The 19,255-nt window shown below is 40.3% G+C and overlaps 1 protein-coding gene across 8 annotated transcripts in view; it reads left to right on the forward strand.

Moving 5' to 3' along the window:
* ITGB6 (integrin subunit beta 6) overlaps positions 1-19,255 on the forward strand; it is an 86,199-nt gene that overhangs the window by 13,459 nt on the left and 53,485 nt on the right. For all 8 annotated transcript variants that reach the window (XR_004441748.1, XM_033231330.1, XM_033231334.1 and 5 more), the window contains 3 exons: positions 7,196-7,361; positions 8,602-8,763; positions 12,006-12,101. Coding sequence is in view for 7 of the 8 variants with exons in the window: in XM_033231330.1 (XP_033087221.1) it covers positions 7,196-7,361; positions 8,602-8,763; positions 12,006-12,101 (424 nt within the window). In the remaining variant the exon portion in view is untranslated. The remainder of the gene's footprint in view (positions 1-7,195; positions 7,362-8,601; positions 8,764-12,005; positions 12,102-19,255) is intronic.

Raw genomic sequence — 19,255 nt, forward strand, 5'->3', positions numbered from 1 at the left:
AGGAATGCTTGTGATTTTTGCACATTGATTTTGTATCCTGAGACTTTGCTGAAGTTGTTTATCAGCTTAAGGAGATTTTGGGCTGAGATGATGGAGTTTTCTAAATATACAATCTTGTCATCTGCAAACAGAGACAATTTGATTTCCTCTCTTTCTATTTGAATACGCTTTATTTCTTTCTCTTGCCTGATTGCCCTGGCCGGAACTTCGAATACCATGTTGAATAGGAGTGGTGAAAGAGGGCATTCTCATCTTGTGCCGGTTTTCAAAGGGAATACTTCCAGCTTTTGCCCATTCAGTATGATATTGGCTTTTGGTTTGTCATGAATAGCTCTTATTATTTTCAGATATGTTCCATCAAAATCTAGTTTATTGAGAGTTTTTAGCATGAAGGGGTGTTGAATTTTGTCAAGGGCCTTTTCTGCATCTATTGAGATAATCATGTGATTTTTGTCTTTGGTTCTGTTTATGTGATGGATTATGTTTATTGATTTGCATATGTTGAACCAGCCTTGCATCACAGGGATGAAGCCAACTTGATCGTGGTGGATAAGCTTTTTGATGTGCTGTTGGATTTGGTTTGCCAGTATTTTCTTGAGGATTTTCACATCAATGTTCATCGGGGGTATTGGCCTGAAATTTTCTTTTTTTGTTGTGTCTCTGCCAGGCTTTTGTATTAAGATGACACTGGCCTCATAAAATGAGTTAGAGGATTCCCTCTTTTTCTATTGTTTGGAATAGCTTCAAAAGGAATGGTAACAGCTCCTATTTGTACCTCTGGTGGAATCTGGCTGTGAATATATCTTGTCCTGGGCATTTTTTTGGTTGGTAGGCTATTAATTACTATCTCAATTTCGGAACTTGTTATTGGTTGATTCAGGTATTCAGCTTCTTCCTGGTTTAGTCTTGGGACGGTGTATGTGTCCAGGAATTTATCCATTTCTTCTAGATTTTCTAGTTTATTTGCATAGAGGTATTTATAGTATTCACTGACGGTACTTTGTATTTCTGTGGGATCAGTGGTGATGTCCCATTTATCATTTTTTATCGTGTCTGTTTGATTCTTCTCTCTTTTCTTCTTTATTAGTTTGGCTAGTGATATATCTATTTTGTTAATCTTTTCAAAAAACCAGCTCCTGGATTCACTGATTTTTTTTAAAAGGATTTTTGTGTCTCTATCTCCTTCAGTTCTTCTCTAATCTTAGTTATTTGGTATCTTCTACTAGCTTTGGAATTTGTTTGCTCCTGCTTCTCTAGTTCTTTTAATTGTGATGTTAGGGTGTCGATGTTAGATCTTTCCCACTTTCTCCTGTGGATATTTAGTTCTATAAATTTCTCTCTAAACACTGCTTTAGCTGTGTCTCAGAGATTCTAGTACATTATGTCTTTGTTCTCATTGGTTTCAAATAACTTCTTTATTTCTGCCTTCATTTCATTATTTACCCAGGAGCATGTTGTTCAGTTTCCATGTAGTTGTGTGATTTTGAGTGAGTTTCTTAATCCTCAGTTCTAGTTTGATTGCACTATGGTATGAGAGACTGTGTGTTATGATTTCAGTTCTTTTGCATTTGCTGAGGAGTGTTTTACTTCCAATTATGTGGTCAATTTTAGAATAACTGCGATTTGGTGCTGAGAAGAGTGTATATTCTGTTGATTTTGGGTGGAGAGTCCTGTAGATGTCTGTTACGTCTGCTTGGTCCAGAGCTGAGTTCAAGTCCTGAATATCCTTGTTAATGTTCAGTCTCATTGATTTGTCTAATATTGACAGTGGGGTGTTAAAATCTCCCACTATTATTGTGTGGGAGTCTAAGTTTCTTTGTAGGTCTCTAAAGACTTGCTTTATGAATCTGGGTGCTGCTGTATTGGGTGCATATATATTTAGGACAATTGGCTCTTCTTGTTGTGTTGATCCCTTTACCATTATGTAATGGCCTTCTTTGTCTTTTTTGATCTTTGTTGGTTTAAAATCTGTTTTAAACCAACTCCTGCTTTTTTTGCTTTCCATTTGTTTGGTAAATCTTCCTCCAACCCTTTATTTTGAGCCCATGTGTGTCTTAGCACGTGACATGCGTCTCCTGAATACACACCAATGGATCCTGACTGTTTATCCAATTTGCCAGTCTGTGTCTTTAATTGGGCATTTAGCCCATTTACATTTAAGGTTAAGGTTGTTATGTGTGAATCTGATCCTGCCATTATGATTTTAGCTGGTTATTTTGCCTGTTAGTTGATGCATTTTCTTTATAGTTTCGACGGTCTTTACAGTTTGGTATGTTTTCACAGTGGCTGATACCGGTTTTTTCTTTCCATATTTAGTACTTCCTTCAGGAGCTCTTGTAAGGCAGTCCTGGTGGTGACAAAATCTCTCAGCATTTGCTTGTCTGTAAAGGATTTTATTTCCCCTTCACTTTTGAAGCTCAGTTTGGTTGGATATGAAATTCTGGGTTGAAAATTCTTTTCTTTAAGAATGTTGAATATTGGTCCCCACTCTCTTCTGGCTTGTAGGGTTTCTGCAGAGAGATCTGCTGTCAGTCTAATGGGTTTCCCTTTGTGGGTAACCCAACCTTTCTCTCCTGGTTGCCCTTAATATTTTTTCCTTCATTTCAACCTTGGTGAATCTGATGATTATGTGTCTTGGGGTTGCTCTTCTGGAGGATTATCTTTGTGGTGTTCTCTGTATTTCCTGAATTTGAATGTTGGTCTGCCTTGCTAAGTTGGGGAAGTTCTCTTGGATAATATCTTAAGAGTGTTTTCCAACTTGGTTCCATTCTCCCTGTCACTTTCAGGTACACCAATCAAACATAGGTTTGGTCTTTTCACATAGTCCCATATTTCTTGGAGGCTTTGTTTGTTCCTTTTCATTCTTTCTTCTCTAATCTTGTCTTCATGCTTTATTTCGTTAAGTTGATCTTCAGTCTCTGATATCCTTTCTTCCACTTGATCAATTCAGCTTTTGATACTTGCATATGGTTCATGAAGTTCTTGTGCTGTGTTTTTCAGCTCCATCAGGTCATTTATGTTCTTCTCTAAACTGGTTATTCTGGTTAGCAATTCCTCTAACCTTTTCTCAAGGTTCTTAGCTTCCTTGCATTGGGTTAGAACATGCTCTTTTAGTTCAGAGGAGTTTGTTATTACCCACCTTCTGAATCCTTCTTCTGTCAATTCATCAAATTCATTCTCTGTCCAGTTTTGTTCTCTTGCTGGCAAGGAGTTGTGATCCTTTGGAGGAGAAGAGGCATTCTGGGTTTTGGAATTTTCAGCCTTTTTGCATTGGTTTTTCCTCATCTTCGTGGATTTATCTACGTTTGGTCTTTGATGTTGGTAACCTTCAGATGGGGTTTTTGTGTGGATGTCCTTTTTGTTGATATTGATGGCATTCCTTTCTGTTTATTAGTTTTTCTTCTAATAACTAGGCCCCTCTGCTGCAGGTCTGCTGAAGTCTGCTGGAGGTCCACTCCAGACCCTGTTTGCCTGGGTATCACCAGCGGAGGCTGCAGAACAGCAAAGAATGCTGCCTGTTCCCTCCTTCCTGTGGAAGCTGTGGCCCAGAGGGGCACCTGCCAGATGCCAGCTGGAGTTCTCCTGTATGAGGTGTCTGTTGACCCCTGCTGAGATGTGTCTCCCAGTCAGGAGGCACGGGGGTCAGGAACCCACTTGAGGCAGTCTGTCCCTTAGCAGAGCTGGAGCACTGTGCTGGGAGATCCACTGCTCTCTTCAGAACTGGCAGGCAGGGACATTTAAGTCTGCTGAAGCTGTGCCCACAGTCACCCCTTTCCCCAAGTGCTCTGTCCCAGGGAGATGGGAGTTTCATGTAAAAGTCCCTGACTGGGGCTACTGCCTTTCTTTCAAAGATGTCCTGCCCAGAGAGGAGGAATCTAGAGAGGCAGTCTGGCTACAGAAGCTTTGCCCAGCTGTGGTGAGCTCTGCCTAATTCGAAACTTCCTGGTGGCTTTGTTTACACTGTGAGGGGAAATTGCCTACTCAACCCTCAGTAATGGCAGATGCCCCTTCCCCTACCAAGCTCCAGTGTCAGACTCCTGTGCTGGCAGCGAGAATTTCAAGCCAGCGGATCTTAGCTTACTGGGCTCCATGCAGGTAGGATCTGCTGAGCTAGACCACTTGACTCCCTGGCTTCAGCCCCCTTTTTGGGGAGTGAACGGTTCTGTCTCACTGGCATTCCAGGCGCCACTGGGGTATGAACAAAACTCCAGCAGATAACTAGATGTCTGCCCAAACGGCCGCCCAGTTTTGTGCTTGAGACCCAGGGCCCTGGTGATATAGGCACCCGAAGGAATCTCCTGGTCTGCAGATTGCGAAGACTGTGGGAAAAGTGAAGTATCTGGGCTGAAATGCACCATTCCTCATGGCACAGTCCCTCACGGCTTCCCTTGGCTAGGGGAGGGAGTTCCCTGACCACTTGAGCATCCATGGTAAGGCGACGCCCCACCCTGCTTCGGCTCACCCTTATAGGCTGCACCCACTGTCTAACCAGTCCCAATGAGATGAGCTGGGTATCTCAATTGGAAATGCAGAAATCACCTGTCTTCTGCATTGATCTCGCTGCAAGCTGCATACCGGAGCTGTTCCTATTTGATCATCTTACCAGCCTTCTCACTACTATTTTCATATCATCAGTCAAATGTCAACACAGTGAAGAAGGCAAATGACATCTCTGAATCACTATGAAAATAGTTTAATCTGAAGGACCTCCTGCAAGGTCTCAGGGACCCTCATGGGTCTGTGCACCACACTTTAAAAACCACACCAAACCCCCATCACACACAATTTACCTATATAACAAATCCACACAGGTACCTCTAACCATGAAATAAACTTAAATACTAATAAAAATAAAAATCACCCTTTTGCCGGGTGCAGTGGCACATGCCTGTAGTCCCAGAGCCAGAGGATTGCTTAAGCCCAGGAGTTTGAGTCCAGCCTGGGCAACATAGGAGTCCAAGGCTCTATAAAAAGAAAGAAAACCCACCTCTTTAATCAGCTCTTTAATGCTTTTTGGAGTAGCTCTTTTATTTTCACTGGATGGAGAGTCACTAAAAATTTTTCTCATCCTGTGAAGAATGCTGAAGTGGTTTACATTTTTTAACAGAATTTCTTTTGCTGTTGTCTAAGATACAGCAACAATAAGTGTTTTCTTCATTTTCATATGCATAAATGAGTTTAATGTGTATTTAAAAGTATTTAATTGCACAAAAGTTAAAATTTCTTCCTCTATTAAACATTTTGAAGGATTTTTTTTTGAGACGGATTTTCGCTCTTGATACCCAGGCTAGAGTGCAATGGCGCAATCTTGGCTCACTGCAACCTCCACCTCCCAGGTTCAAGTGATTCTGCTGCCTCAGCCTCCCAAGTAGCTGGGATTACAGGCGTGTGCCACCATGCCCAGCTAATTTTTTTTTTTTTTTTTTTTAGTGGAGACAGGGTTTCACCATGTTGGTCTGGCTGGTCTCAAACTCCTGACCTCAAGTGATCCACCTGTCTCTGCCTCCCAAAGTGCTGGGATTACAGGCGTGAACCACCATGCCCGGCTGAAGGATTTTTTAAACATCATTTCATGTATACTGTGGTATTTTTTGTTTTGTTTTGAATTTACACCAATAGTGAGTTCATTGTCGTTTTTCAAAAGAAGAAACTGAAGCACAAAATGCTGGAATGGGCTGGGCGTGGTGGCTCACACCTGTAATCCCAGCGCTTGGGAGGCCGAGGCGGGCAGATCACCTGAGGTCAAGAGTTTGAGACCAGCCTGGCCAACACGGCGAAACCCTGTCTCTACTAAAAATACAATGATGATGATGATGATAATAATAATAATAAGCTGGATGTGGTGGTGCATGCCTGTAATCTCAGCTACTTGGGAGGCTAAGGCAGGAGAATCATTTGAACCCAAGAGGCAGAAGTTGCAGTGAGCTGAGATGGCACCACCACATTCCAGCCTGGGCAACAGAATGAGACTCCATCTCCAAAAAAAAAAAAAAAAAAAGAAAGAAAGAAAAATCCTAGAATGGGCCAGGTGCGGTGCTCACGCCTGTAATCCCAGCACTTTGGGAGGCCGAGGTGGGCAGATCACGAGGTGAGGAGATTGAGACCATCCTGGCTAACATGGTGAAACCCCGTCTCTACTAAACATACAAAAAATTAGCCAAGCATGGTTTCGGGCACCTGTAGTCCCAGCTGCTCAGGAGGCTGAGGCGGGAGAATGGCGTGAACCCAGGAGGGGAACTTGGCAGTGAGCTGAGATAGTGCCACTGCACTCCAGCCTGGGCGACAGAGCGAGACTTGGTCTCAAAAAAAAAAAAAAAAGAAACGCTAGAATGAATTTCCTCTATGTTCACACACATAAACATATATGAGTATATGGTATATAGTTTCTTATTGCAAAGGTAATAAGCCCATGTGAAAATACAGACAAAAGTATGAAATGGAAATCATTTCAATTGGAATCCTCTATACGATTATCCTCATTTTAAAATCCAAAGCTCAGAAGTGTTGAGTAACTTGCCCAAAGTTTCATGCACAGCTAGAAACTTGCTTTCAAAATAAGATGTGGCTGAACTCATGATCAGCCCTTCGTGTTCTGCTGTAATGTCTTTGGTGCAGATTTCATCGTAACGTTGTACTTTAAGTAGTGGTTTTATTTCTAGGCTGGTCTATTCAATCCCAGTAGAGTTAGACTCTCAAACCAAGAATGCTGCTACAATTGTTGGGCCCTTGGCAGGCAGACCTGGGAGTACAGGAGGGAGCAGAGAAAAAAGAAGACAGGTTCCTCTCTTGTCGTGCTACAGGGTGATTCATACTTGATGACAGCCTGAGATATCAGAATACAAAGGAATTGTCATTGTATAACCTTAGTGGTGAATTTTGGTTGGGAGCCCATAGAAGGTAGTGATTACACACACACACACACACACACACACACACACAGGAGTCTGATCACCTGATTATCTGTTATCTGAGTTTGAGCCAGTGCAGGACACACAGTAAGCTCTAAGTAAGTGTTAGCTAATATGGTCAACATAGAAAGGGTGGGGGATGATGTCAACAACCTTAACAGTGAGATTCATAGCTGAGTTATAGGGTCAGGCCCTGTAGAAAAACTAATCTTCATTTAAGAGAATGTTGCTAAGCTATCAGATCCATTACACTTCATCAATAATATTTTTGCATCTTACTTTTGCAGTAGTATTCCATACTTCTGTTTACCTACATTTGGATTCAAGCACATTTTGCCATTGACAAATGATGCTGAAAGATTCAACGAAATTGTGAAGAATCAGAAAATTTCTGCTAATATCGACACACCCGAAGGTGGATTTGATGCAATTATGCAAGCTGCTGTGTGTAAGGTATGCTGAAAGGAGTGCTGTTTCACTCTGTTAACATAAAGTTCATCTCTTATTAACAATTCTACTTCAAAAAGATTAGCTAATTTCCTTTCCTTTGATCTCTAAATTTCTACATTTTGTATTTTTCTTAAAATACACAATTTTTGCCAAATGTTTAATTAGATCATGTTGAAATGGGGACTGTTCTTTATGCCTATGATGAATAATCTAAGAACATTGTGTTGGGAAAATTTAGTTGAAACAATAGCTATGCATGATTAATTTTCAAAGATCAAGATCAGATTAGTTTTTGGATTAATCATGGTAAAAAAAACAAGGGTAGAACATTTATTTTAAAAAGTTAAAATGCTCTGAATCAGTATATGTCCATACATATGACTACATAGCTATTGTTTTGAACCAACAAAGTAAGCTTTGGAAGTGTGCTGTCTCTACAACATCACAGGAACACTGCTTCTCCTTGACTATCTGATAAGTATCCACAAGAATGATTCCCCTGTCTTTAGGCAAGAGCCCTTCATGGAAAATATCAGGAAATAAACAAGGCTGAAGCTCCTAGAAAGTGGGAGGGCCAGGGAATTAGAGGAGGAAGGAAAGGAATAAGGTGGGATGGAACAGCTAGGATGCGTTTTTACCCAATTGGTTCCCGAACTAATATTAATTAAAGGGGAGGGCTTTACTAAACACCAACAACAGACAATTTTAATTAGCAGGATCTTGGGGCCATACTTTCATAAGCAATGCTTATCCTTATATTAAGTTTATAATTTTTGGATGACATCATTAGAAAGAGAAATATGTGCCTAAATGCTGGGTGACATTTTAATGAAACAGGCTTACTTTGAGCCCCTTTAACATTGCATTGTCACGAGTTTGGCTTCAATTTGGATTTGGGACCATCTATGACCTCCTCTGCTCAATTTTTTTGGAGAATTGAAGGCTGGATAGTAAAAATAATTTAACTATGTAAAAGTCAAGATCAACTGAATACTGATTATAGTGGAACTATGCTTTTCTGAAGCATAAATCATATGAAAATGTTACCCAGGAAAAAGCAAATGTCACAGAATTTCATGTTTTATTAAAAACATTAATATTATCAATTCACAATAGATAAAAAGGCTAAAATAGACTAACAATATTATTTTTATAACCTAAATGTGTCCCAGCATAATTGATCCACACTCAATAAATGCCTGCCTCACTCCAGTATCACACAAATGTTTCTTTCTCACTGTAGGAAAAAATTGGTTGGCGGAATGACTCCCTCCACCTCCTGGTCTTTGTGAGTGATGCTGATTCTCATTTTGGAATGGACAGCAAACTGGCAGGCATCGTCATTCCTAATGACGGGCTCTGTCACTTGGACAGCAAGAATGAATACTCCATGTCAACTGTCTTGGTGTGTAACCTGCACTCTGTACTGTTTTCAGGGCTATAAGTAGGAGAATGAAGCAACAACTGGTGTAATACATGTGAAATAACTCACACTTGGTGAAAGCCGTGCACATTTTCTAATTTGAGATTAACAAGTTCCCCAGTTCAATTCTCACCATCCTTAGAGGTTCCCACCATAGCATAGGTGGGAGGTGGGACATGTGGGAAGCTGGATGTGCTATGAATCCCATGATCCCAGAACCTTCCCAACCTCTCAAAAAGCCTGGTGCTGGTGAAGCAATACAGGCAGCTCATTCTGTTCTCAGCCACGGCCTCAGAAAGGAGGGACCCAAACCAGAACAGTAACCATGTAGGATTTGTGGTGAATGATGGTCCCTGAATCATGCCATGTTTTCATGTTCTATGGGTAACAACTAGTCAGGTATGGCTTGGTTGGTGCTTATTAACCTTTGGCTTATTTTTTGTAATTTATAAAATGCTAGTGACATTCAAAGAAAACAGCTGACTTTCGTAAAACCAGGAAGAAATTTCAGAGCTCTTTGGACATGCATGATCTTCTCAATAGACCCCTATGTATCCAACCGCTTTTCCTGAATAGACCATGAGGCTGCCATGCTTGTGCACATGTTATTCCCTCTGCCTGGAATATTCTTCCCTCCTAGCCTGCAGAGAAACTCTTCATTATCCTTGAAAAGCCAGCTCAGTCATTACTGTCCCCAGAGAGCCTTCTTTGACCTCTGGTAGGCTCTGAAGCAATGGTCTTTCCCTTCAGTTGCATATGCAGATGTGTTCTTGCGCATCTCTACATAGAAATACGTTTTCTTACATCTCTCTTTCTTGTGCAATCCTCAGGGCCAGGCCTGGTTTATTATCTCTGTTTCCTGACAACACAGTGCCTAGAACACAGTGGGTGCCAACTAATGTGTGAAATAGAGGCCGGGCGCATTGGCTCTCGCCTGTAATCCCAGCACTTTGGGAGGCCAAGGCGGGCAGATCACAAGATCAGGAGATCAAGACCATCCTGGCTAACACTGTGAAACCCCGTCTCTACTAAAAAATACAAAAAATTAGCCAGGCACGGTGGCGGGCACCTGTAATCCCAGCTACTCAGGAGGCTGAGGCAGGAGAATGACGTGAACCCGGGAGGCGGAGCTTGCAGTGAGCCAAGATCGCACCACAGCACTCCAGCCTGGGCGACAGAGCAAGACTCTGTCTCAAAAAGAAAGAAAGAAAACAAAGAAATAGATTTGATTTCTGAAGCAGCAATCTGCGATTGTCATATTTTCCCCATTTAACACTTGGGGAAATATGGTACAGAGAATTTAAGTGACTTCTTAGAATAATGCTGTGGAGGTGTAGGTGGGGGAGAAAGAGAGAGGGAGGGGGTGCAAGAGGAGAGAAAGAGGGAGACAGGAGCCTAGAATTCTAATGTCAATTGGAAAGCTATTCTCTAAAAACTCTTAACAGTTCGTTACTCACTACTATTCCTTGACTTAAATTTCTAAATTTCAACATGAATATTTTCCCCAAACATTTGATCAGTAGTATTCCCCAAATGTGTATATTCTTTAATCACATACTCTGCCTTTTCATATTGAAATATCAGTGAGGATAGCCACATGTTGTCTTTTAGTCAGTGAGGGGCAAGAAACTGGAAAATTGATCCCTTTTTCATTACCCTTTTCTTGCAACTTTTCAAAAGCTCCACAAAAACCTCCATTTTGAACGAGGCAAGATCATAAAAGCTAACACTACCTATTGCCTAATATGACCTTCTCAGCTAATAAATGTTCAAGTCCTCCTTTCTGAATAAGTTGAAACAAATCCACAGAAGCCAGAGACCATATCTATGCCTGTCTGCAACATAGCCCCCAGGTCCTCTGAGCACTTCCTGTGTACTCAAAACTTGGGCCAGATTCCTCAGGCCAAAAAAATAATACAAGGTGGTTCCTGGCTTTGAACTTACAATATGGTTGTGGGAATTAAACCAGCAGATCTGATTCAAATAGAAAACCAGCTTCGCTCACCTACGAAGGGCTATGTGGTGTGATCCTGGCTACACACTAGCACAGCAGCTGAGGGGTGTGGTAACATGTGGAGATAAGGAGAGACTGGCACTGGAGGGATTTAGGCATCAGCATAAAGGATTTTTATGCAGTTAAAAAGCAGAGGAAATGGATACAATTTGGTATCTATATTAATAAAAATCCAAATGTGATGGAAATCACATATGACACAGCAATTTGCAGTTGGGTAATTTATTGCAGTATTTTAGGCAAAACTACAATTTTCTCTCAACTTGAACCCTATGCCTAAAGAAGAGTTTAGATGAAAATACTCCAGTAGTACTGAGAATATGTGAATATTCCATATCAGTGTACAAGAGGGCTTATTTATCAGTGTTCCTCCCTTTGGCTGACTTCTGTCATAATCAACATATTTTTAATTTAATTGTTAGCAGGCTAGTACCTCACTTGAGTTTCCTCTTTGTACTTTATTCACATTTAGATTCATATAATGGGCAAATGCACATCATGTTTTCCAAACTTGAAAAGTAAAGTCCATATTCAAATTTAAAAATTAAGCTTCTTTTATTTTTTGTAAAGTACTCATATCACTGAGAATGAATATGCTAACGGAACAGAAGTACAATGTAGTTTTCAATTGTCCTGTGAAAATATTACAGGATTCCATACAACCAACTTGTGATATTAAAAAGGCAGTAAAACCAAACCCAAGGATTAGTACAGGAATGTATAGTATGTCATACCTCAGCAACCCTCATTCCACCTCATCCAATTCCAATAGGAGTTTCAGAGCTACAAGAGTCACCTCAGTCACGTATATCATAGTCCAACAGCCCCTCCCTCGACTGTAGCATCCCTAGCCTGCTGGTAAGTGTCACTTAGAAGGGAAAGAAATGTTTCTGTACCCTTGAAAATATGACACACTGTTAGTCTTTAAATAAATTTCAAATGGTCTTCTTAGAAGTGGCAGACCATGATACACAACATCAACAGGAACTGACTCTTAGGACTTGATTGGATTTATAAGATTTAGAAAAAGATTATTAAACCAACTACATGAATAATGCTAATTGTGTATTTGTTTACTTAGCGTGATAGAGCTATAATGCCTGTGAGCATTGAAATGCCAAACTCAGAAAGATATCTTTGAAATCAATATTCCTTTCTTTATTTACATTATTTTATTGAGATGATGCAAAGTTATATATGTTAATTTTAGGAATATCCAACAATTGGACAACTCATTGATAAACTGGTACAAAACAACGTGTTATTGATCTTCGCTGTAACCCAAGAACAAGTTCATTTATATGAGGTAAGCAAAAATATCTTGGGAAATTCCTTCAAGGAGATTATGTGACATGAAACTTTAACATTAACTCTGTGAGTTTAACACATGGGAAGACCATTAGATAATCATTAACACATACCAAATGTACTGGGCATTTGGCTAAGTGGACCCATTTAGTGCTTGCAATTTAAATTGTAAACACCGAGGTGCAGTAGGGTGTGGGGAGCAGATAAGGTGGGATGAGAAAGACTGAGTTAAGGAAATGAAACAGATAGACTGGAGGAGAGTATCAACAAATATAGGACCACCTACCTAAAAGAAAATTTATTCTCTGTCCCCTTGAATTATTTCATCTGATGAGGAAGTTAACAGAGAACAGAGAAAATCTGAAGAGTGGGAGGAGAATTGACTTCACCTTCTTTGGCATTTGCAAATTAGATACTTAGAAAAGACACACACAGAGACACAAGCTATTGAGAAGTGGAAAGTTAAAGGAAAAAACTTGTTATATGGGGCCAAAAAATAATTTATCCCTTAAACCAGCTGGATTTGCAGCTCAAGTGTTTGAATGGAAGCACCAACTGGAAAAAGGGAACGGTTTCATTAGATGAAGAGCTGTCCCCAAACCACTGTGCAAAGTGCAAAAAAATACGACAGATGCACATACAAAAGATTTCTGTGGTTTTTTCCCAGCCTAGGAAAAGTAATATGTCAAATGCCCTGAATTGATTTACTCCTAATCTACAGTTTTACAGAGAAGTAAGGAGTCTTTAGCAGGGGCCCTAAAAATAATGCAGAGAAATTAAATAGTCTGTGCCTTCTGTGCAGAAGCGTCAAATGCTCCTAAATACAGAGTTTGATCTCTCATTCCTTTTGAAAGGACCTCTTAACTTGCTTGGTGACTTCACAGGGCTTCTGAAACTCTCAGATTATGTCACAGAAGGTTTTGATTAAATGCCACTCACTACTAAGGACGGTACAGCCCCATGAACTTGCATCAGGTTCTGTAGAAAGGATCCAGCAGGAGATGCTATCTTGCATTTTTAATGAGAGGAGGGTATTGTACTCCTAGGTGAGATTGCCTTCTGCTGCAAACCAAGGAAGTTCCTTGCAATCAAGCTCCATACTTGAAACCTTTGTTCTACACAGAGACCATGTGGGTTCACCTGATCTGGGCATTTTCTTCAGGCTTTTTAGTATGTGATATTTGTTTCCAGTGGTTTTAAGTAGTAGAGTTGCAGTTGAGACTTTTTTTTAAATACCCCCAAATACAATAGTGAGTCTATTCTGCCTTTGATCCTTAAGGCTAGTGTGAGAGGACCCTGGGGGTCACAACACCTTCTCCACAGCAAGGCTCCAGTTTAGGAGTGGGAGAAGGAGTTGCACAGGACTTTTCTTCAAAGGGGAGTCTAGGGAATGCGATTGATGATCATGAACATAGACTTCCATAACTCACTTTGGTAATAGTCTTTAAGACTCACAACTCATTTATACATCTCCCCAAAACCGCTATTAAAAAGACAGAGGAAGATGAAAAATCACTACATGGCAAAACAGAATCTGTCGGGTTTAAGCTAGTTGCATCCATGATTCCCCCGTTGCAAGGGAAATGATCATTTCTGAGGAAAATGCCAGATTAGAGCCTGCCTCTAATGTAACAGCAGGACATCGATTTTGCCTGTCTTCTAATCTCATTATGAGGTGAATTTATGTTCTGTCATGATCTGTGGTCTTTACCATCCAGCCTTCACTAAATTCAAAGGGACATTTTCAGGGGGTCATGTGACAGTCCAGGTCAGCCACCCGCTCTATGACTCTGACCATTTCATTGTTTTATTTTTATTTTGATGGGCTCATCATTCCATCTGTATTAGTGGGGGCAGGCAGCAGCCTGGCCTAAAGATAATAACAGCAACATTGCACGTCCTTGAAGCCTTCACGCAGCATGAAAATGCTGATCTTCCCTTTTATTGATAATGAAAACTGAAAATGGTCCACTAGTGGCTTGTGTTGCCTTTCAATTCACATCTTTTAGGAGTCCTGTGTGTGCAGGAGTCCTGTGCAATTTGATGTTTGGATAACTGTGATATAAGGAACGTAGCTACTGAAGAATCACTGAAAAATAAAAACCAGTGATAGAATAAATAAAGTGATTAGGTGGTTAGATCTCATGAAAATTCCAGAAGGAAAATTATTTGCCCAAGTTACATGTTAAGCATAGTTACTTGCCTGCACAGGCAGCACAGGTTTAGGTTCAACGAAGGCCCTGTCTGCAGCAAATTAAATTTATGTTGCCCACTCATGGAATGCAGGAAAAATGACTGTTTTTTTAGTAATTGTGGTAGGATGCTTTGGACTGCCCAGGTGTGTAGTGTGCCTGTACATTGTTATAACAGAGATGAACGGTGAAAAGCATAAAGTAAGCAGTTTTGCCTTTAGTTCAGTATGACTGTAGTGTGCACCCCAGACTCCAGCCAACAGAATATTTTTGAACAAACTTATTATTATGAATAGTTTCCTGTTTGTCCAATTATAGGATTCAAAAGATAATGATGATAATAGACTGAGCAGTGGGTAGTATATTACATTCTAGAGCTAACTACCATTTTGAATCAGGATTCAATTACCCAAGTTAAAAAAACGTTTTTATATTTCCTCTGTTATTTTAAAATGTTTACTGTTAATTTACGATAGATAGTATCAGGCCACTAAACCTTAACTGTCTTATTTGAATAGTTTCCTAGTGAGCTATTGAGATAAAAAGCAATTAAATCAATATTCTTTATGATGTCGTCGAATCTTATTGTTAATCACTGTGGGCTATTTCCAAGGCTTCAAAATATCCTATATCTATTCAAAATACCTACATCTGGCTTGAAAAGATGACTTTAGTGAAGTTAATAGCAATAATTATTATATGACCTGGTATTTGTGATGTAATGCTGAAACACAGCAATTAGAAAGTAAACAAGAAGTATACTGGTACTTCCAGTTTACTCACTAACTTCTGTGACCACTGATTAATATCTCTTGGCTGTTAGGACAAAGCAATGTTTCTAAAGTCTGAGAGAAGGGGAGTACAAGCAGGTTTTTATGCAGCCAAAGAGACCTTTCCTCTGGAGACAAAAACCCCTCAATCATTAGCTCTTTGAGGAGAATAACAGGTCTCACCCATCTGTTTAGGCCAATTCTCGAAGCACAGTAGATTCTCAGTAGCTTTTGTGAAATGAATTACAAATTGCAATAAAAGTACTTCATCTTTTCTAAAATTGTGTCAAGAGAAAGACTTGGAGTTTTACATGACAAATACTTGTTAAGATTGAGGAAACCCATGTGCACAGAGCAAGGGGGGGCACCTGACCATTGCCAGGACCTTCTGCAGCCCTGGCTGTCCCTTCTTCCATCTCTCCCACATTGGACGCAGATGGCAATGAGGAAAGAACACTCTGCCATCAATCTCAGGACCAAAATGTTGGAGAAGCTCCGCAGCCTTCTAGCAGGCCATAAAAGGAACACCCTGAGCAAGTACCCACCTGATGACCATTAGATCTATAAACAAACATAAAGAGCAGCCACATATGCCATGAACCTGATGTCCTTGTGTGGCTTGTGGAAATTATCCACCATACATAAGTTTCCATTTTTTAGGAATCAATAACCCCGCTATTATTTTACCTCTTCTTTCTTCTACTTGGTTCTTTTGAGCTTTTCACTGCAGCAAGGGAGGAATAGAGGCAGAGAAAGTAGAGAAAGAAAATAAAAATTGGACCCCTTTGCTATTTGTTAGCCTGTTCTATTGTTGTTTTGTTTTATAATGTTCCTGTTGGAAAGATCAAAACAATTTTGCTCCAGTGGAAATCTCTTTATCTCTCTGGCCTCAGTTTTTAGAAAATAAAAAGACTCGGTGGGAAGACTTCCAGCCTCAACAGTCAATGACCTTGATTCTGGAGGAGGGAAATTACCATGAATTCCAATGAGCTCCACACAAATAACAAAGTTTAGTAACCTGTAATGTAGCTAATTTTAGGGCACAGTCTAGATATTCTTTATCCTATCAATCTCATTCTGTAGTGGATGGAGTATTCCAAACTTATGATTTTAGTAAAAATAAAATCATCTAGGAGTAAAACGACAACTTCTGGATTATAAGACATCTCCATGTAGGTAATAAATTGCTCTTTATTTAAGTGTAATGGAAAGTATTTTCATTTCTCCTTAATTGATAGTATCTGGGAACAAACACTGAGGAGGGCCAGCTGCCTACACTTTCCTCATTAATGAAAACATCCCTTAGAGAGGGAGGATTTGGAAATAAACCTTATGTCCTCAGATTATCAGTCAGTTGTTGGGAATATTTTCCAAGCTAATTGATAAATCCTAACCATGAAAAATCATCAGTTACTCCTTAGATCACACATAGTACTTTTCTTCTAAAGAACTCAAAGCCTCATAATTGAGAAAGTAAACACAAGAAAGAAAAAGGTACAGGTTTGAAGCAGGACTTTAATGAGATGCCTGATTAAGCCAATACTTGCAGAAATATAAAATGAGATTTTTTTTTTTCTTGAGACAGAGTCTCACTCTGTTGCCCAGGCTGGAGTGCAGTGGCATGATCTCAGCTCACTGTACCCTCCACCTCCCAGGTTCAAGTGATTCTCGTGCCTCAGCCTCCCAAGTAGCTAGGATTACAGATGTGCGCCACCATGCCCAGCTACTTTTTGTATTTTTAGTAGAGACGGGGTTTCGTCATGTTAGTTCACCAAACTGATCTCAAACTCCTGGCCACATGTGAACCACAAACCTCGGCCCCCCAAAGTGCTGGGATTACAGGTGTGAGCCACTGTGCCGGATCTAAAATGTGATTTAAATAATGCAAGATCTAAATGCTTTGAGATTTACACAACACACAGGATATCAAGTCATTCATCCCTTCATTTCTCAAACATATCATGAGTACCTCCCATGAACTAGGCCAAAGTTTGTGACTATAGAGGAGAATGAGATGTAGTGCCTGACTTAAGAAGTCTCAGAGAGCATCAGCAGACTTGTAAACTAATAGTTTGCCTAAAAAACAGAATGAGGGCATTTTAGAGTTGTGTTCTGGAAAGACTCCAGCTGAGGGGTCAGAGTTTTCATGTCTGTCAATGTTTTTATTCTTTTCTATTCACCATCTTTCTTATAAGGAGCAGCAAATTAATCAGCAATCATAAAACTTCTTTTGATGCTAACAGTATCATGGTATTTGGACCAAGTCTTTCACTTTATAGGGGTGAGGGCTAGAGATGATATGCAACTATGACTATGATAATAATAGTGTAATAGGGAACGTTTGTCGAGAGCTTATTAGGTGGCAGCCTGGGGGTTCAGGATTTTGCACTCATTTTATCATTTAAACTCCCTCTTATGGCTAAGAACCCAAAATAGCAAAGCAAACTGCATGTAACAGCCAAGATCTGAACCCAGATAATCTGAATCTACAGTCACAATCACTGAGATAACTCACCCTTGAACCTGGGGTGCTGTAGTGAAAAAGCAGACCACTAGACCACCAGAGACGCAGACTTTAAAATAAAGTTACCACTTTTTTTTTTTTTTTTTTTTTTGACAGAGTCTCCCTCTGTTGCCCAGGCTGAAGTACAGTGGCACAACCTCAGCTCACAGCAACCTCTGCCTCCTGGGTTCAAGAGATTCTCCAGCCTCAGCCTCCTAAGTAACTGGGATTACAGGCGTGTGCCACCACGCCCAGCTAATTTGTATGTTTTTAGTAGAGACAGGGTTTCACCATGTTGGCCAGGCTGGTCTCGAACTCCTGACCTCAAATGATCCACCCACCTCGACCTCCCAAAATGCTGGAATTACAGGTGTGAGCCACTGCTCCTGGTTAAGTAACCAGCTTTAAAAAGTACAGAACCCAAGGGTGGAGCAGAGCTGCCTGACAGCTAAACCAATAGATTAATTCCCTATTAATTGCAGAGTGCTTTAAGATCAGGAAATACTTCATCTAGGGTTCTTCCCTATTGCTGTTAATTTGGATGAAGAGAGCAATTTAAAGATGCATAGACTTGAAAAAAGAGAGACACTCGGATTCTGCCTCGTGGGTTGTTTAAGCTCTGGGTGGTAAGAACAGGCCACACAGCTAGGGAATATTATGCATTGGGTCAGCATATCTTAAACAGCTACTATCTATGGTAATCACAATCTATGGTTCCAATCAAAGTGAGAAATTGGGGGCACGTGGTCTGACCAAGACTATAGGTTTATTATGATCATACAGTTCAAGCATATGGAAAAATAGAGTAACATAGTAAACACCCAGATGGGCACAGTGGCTCATCCCAGCACTTTGGGGGCTGAGGTGGGTGGATCACCCCAGGTCAGGAGTTCAAGAGCAGCCTGCCCAACATGGCAAGACCCTGTCTCTACTAAAAATACAAAACATTAGCCAGGTGTGGTGGCACATGCCTGTAATCCCAGCTACTCTGGAGGCTGGGGCAGGAGAATCACTTGAACCTGGGAGGCAGAGGTTGCAGTGAGCCAAGATCGCACCATTGTACTCCAGCCTGGGCAACAAATAATAATAATAATAATAAATAAACACTCACATACTTATTGCCAGTTTTCTCGTATTGTAACATTTTGCTACCATACTTGCTTTAGATTTTTTAAGCAAATGAAACATCCCAGATCCAGTTGCATGCTGTGTAACTGCCCAACTCTGGTCTAGTTCCCTTCTCCTTCTACAGAGGTAACCAGTATCCTGAACTTAGTATTTGTCATCTCACATTTGTTTTTTGTGCTATTAAAAATGTGTGTGTGTGTGTGTGTGTGTGTGTGTGTGTATATGTCCATAACTCATAACTATGTAGTTTTGGCTCATAAGCTTAATTTCATGCTGTACATATTATTTTTACCATTTGCTTTTTGACTGAATGTTAAATATTTGGGGTTTTTTATTATATTTTCTTATTATGGTGAGATACATATAACATAAACTTCACATTTTAGCCATTTTTAAGTGTTAGTTCTGTAGCATTAAGCACTTGAAGCACTCTGCCATTTATAGATGATTTATCTATTGGTTCATCTGCCAGGTATTAAAACACTGTTAAGCTCAATGGTCTGTTTTTGAGGCTTGTCCATGGAGATACGTATAGCTATAGTTTACTTCACCCACTGCT

Source organism: Trachypithecus francoisi, unplaced genomic scaffold, assembly GCF_009764315.1.
Source record: "Trachypithecus francoisi isolate TF-2019V2 unplaced genomic scaffold, Tfra_2.0 Lachesis_group13, whole genome shotgun sequence".
Taxonomy (NCBI): domain Eukaryota; kingdom Metazoa; phylum Chordata; class Mammalia; order Primates; family Cercopithecidae; genus Trachypithecus; species Trachypithecus francoisi.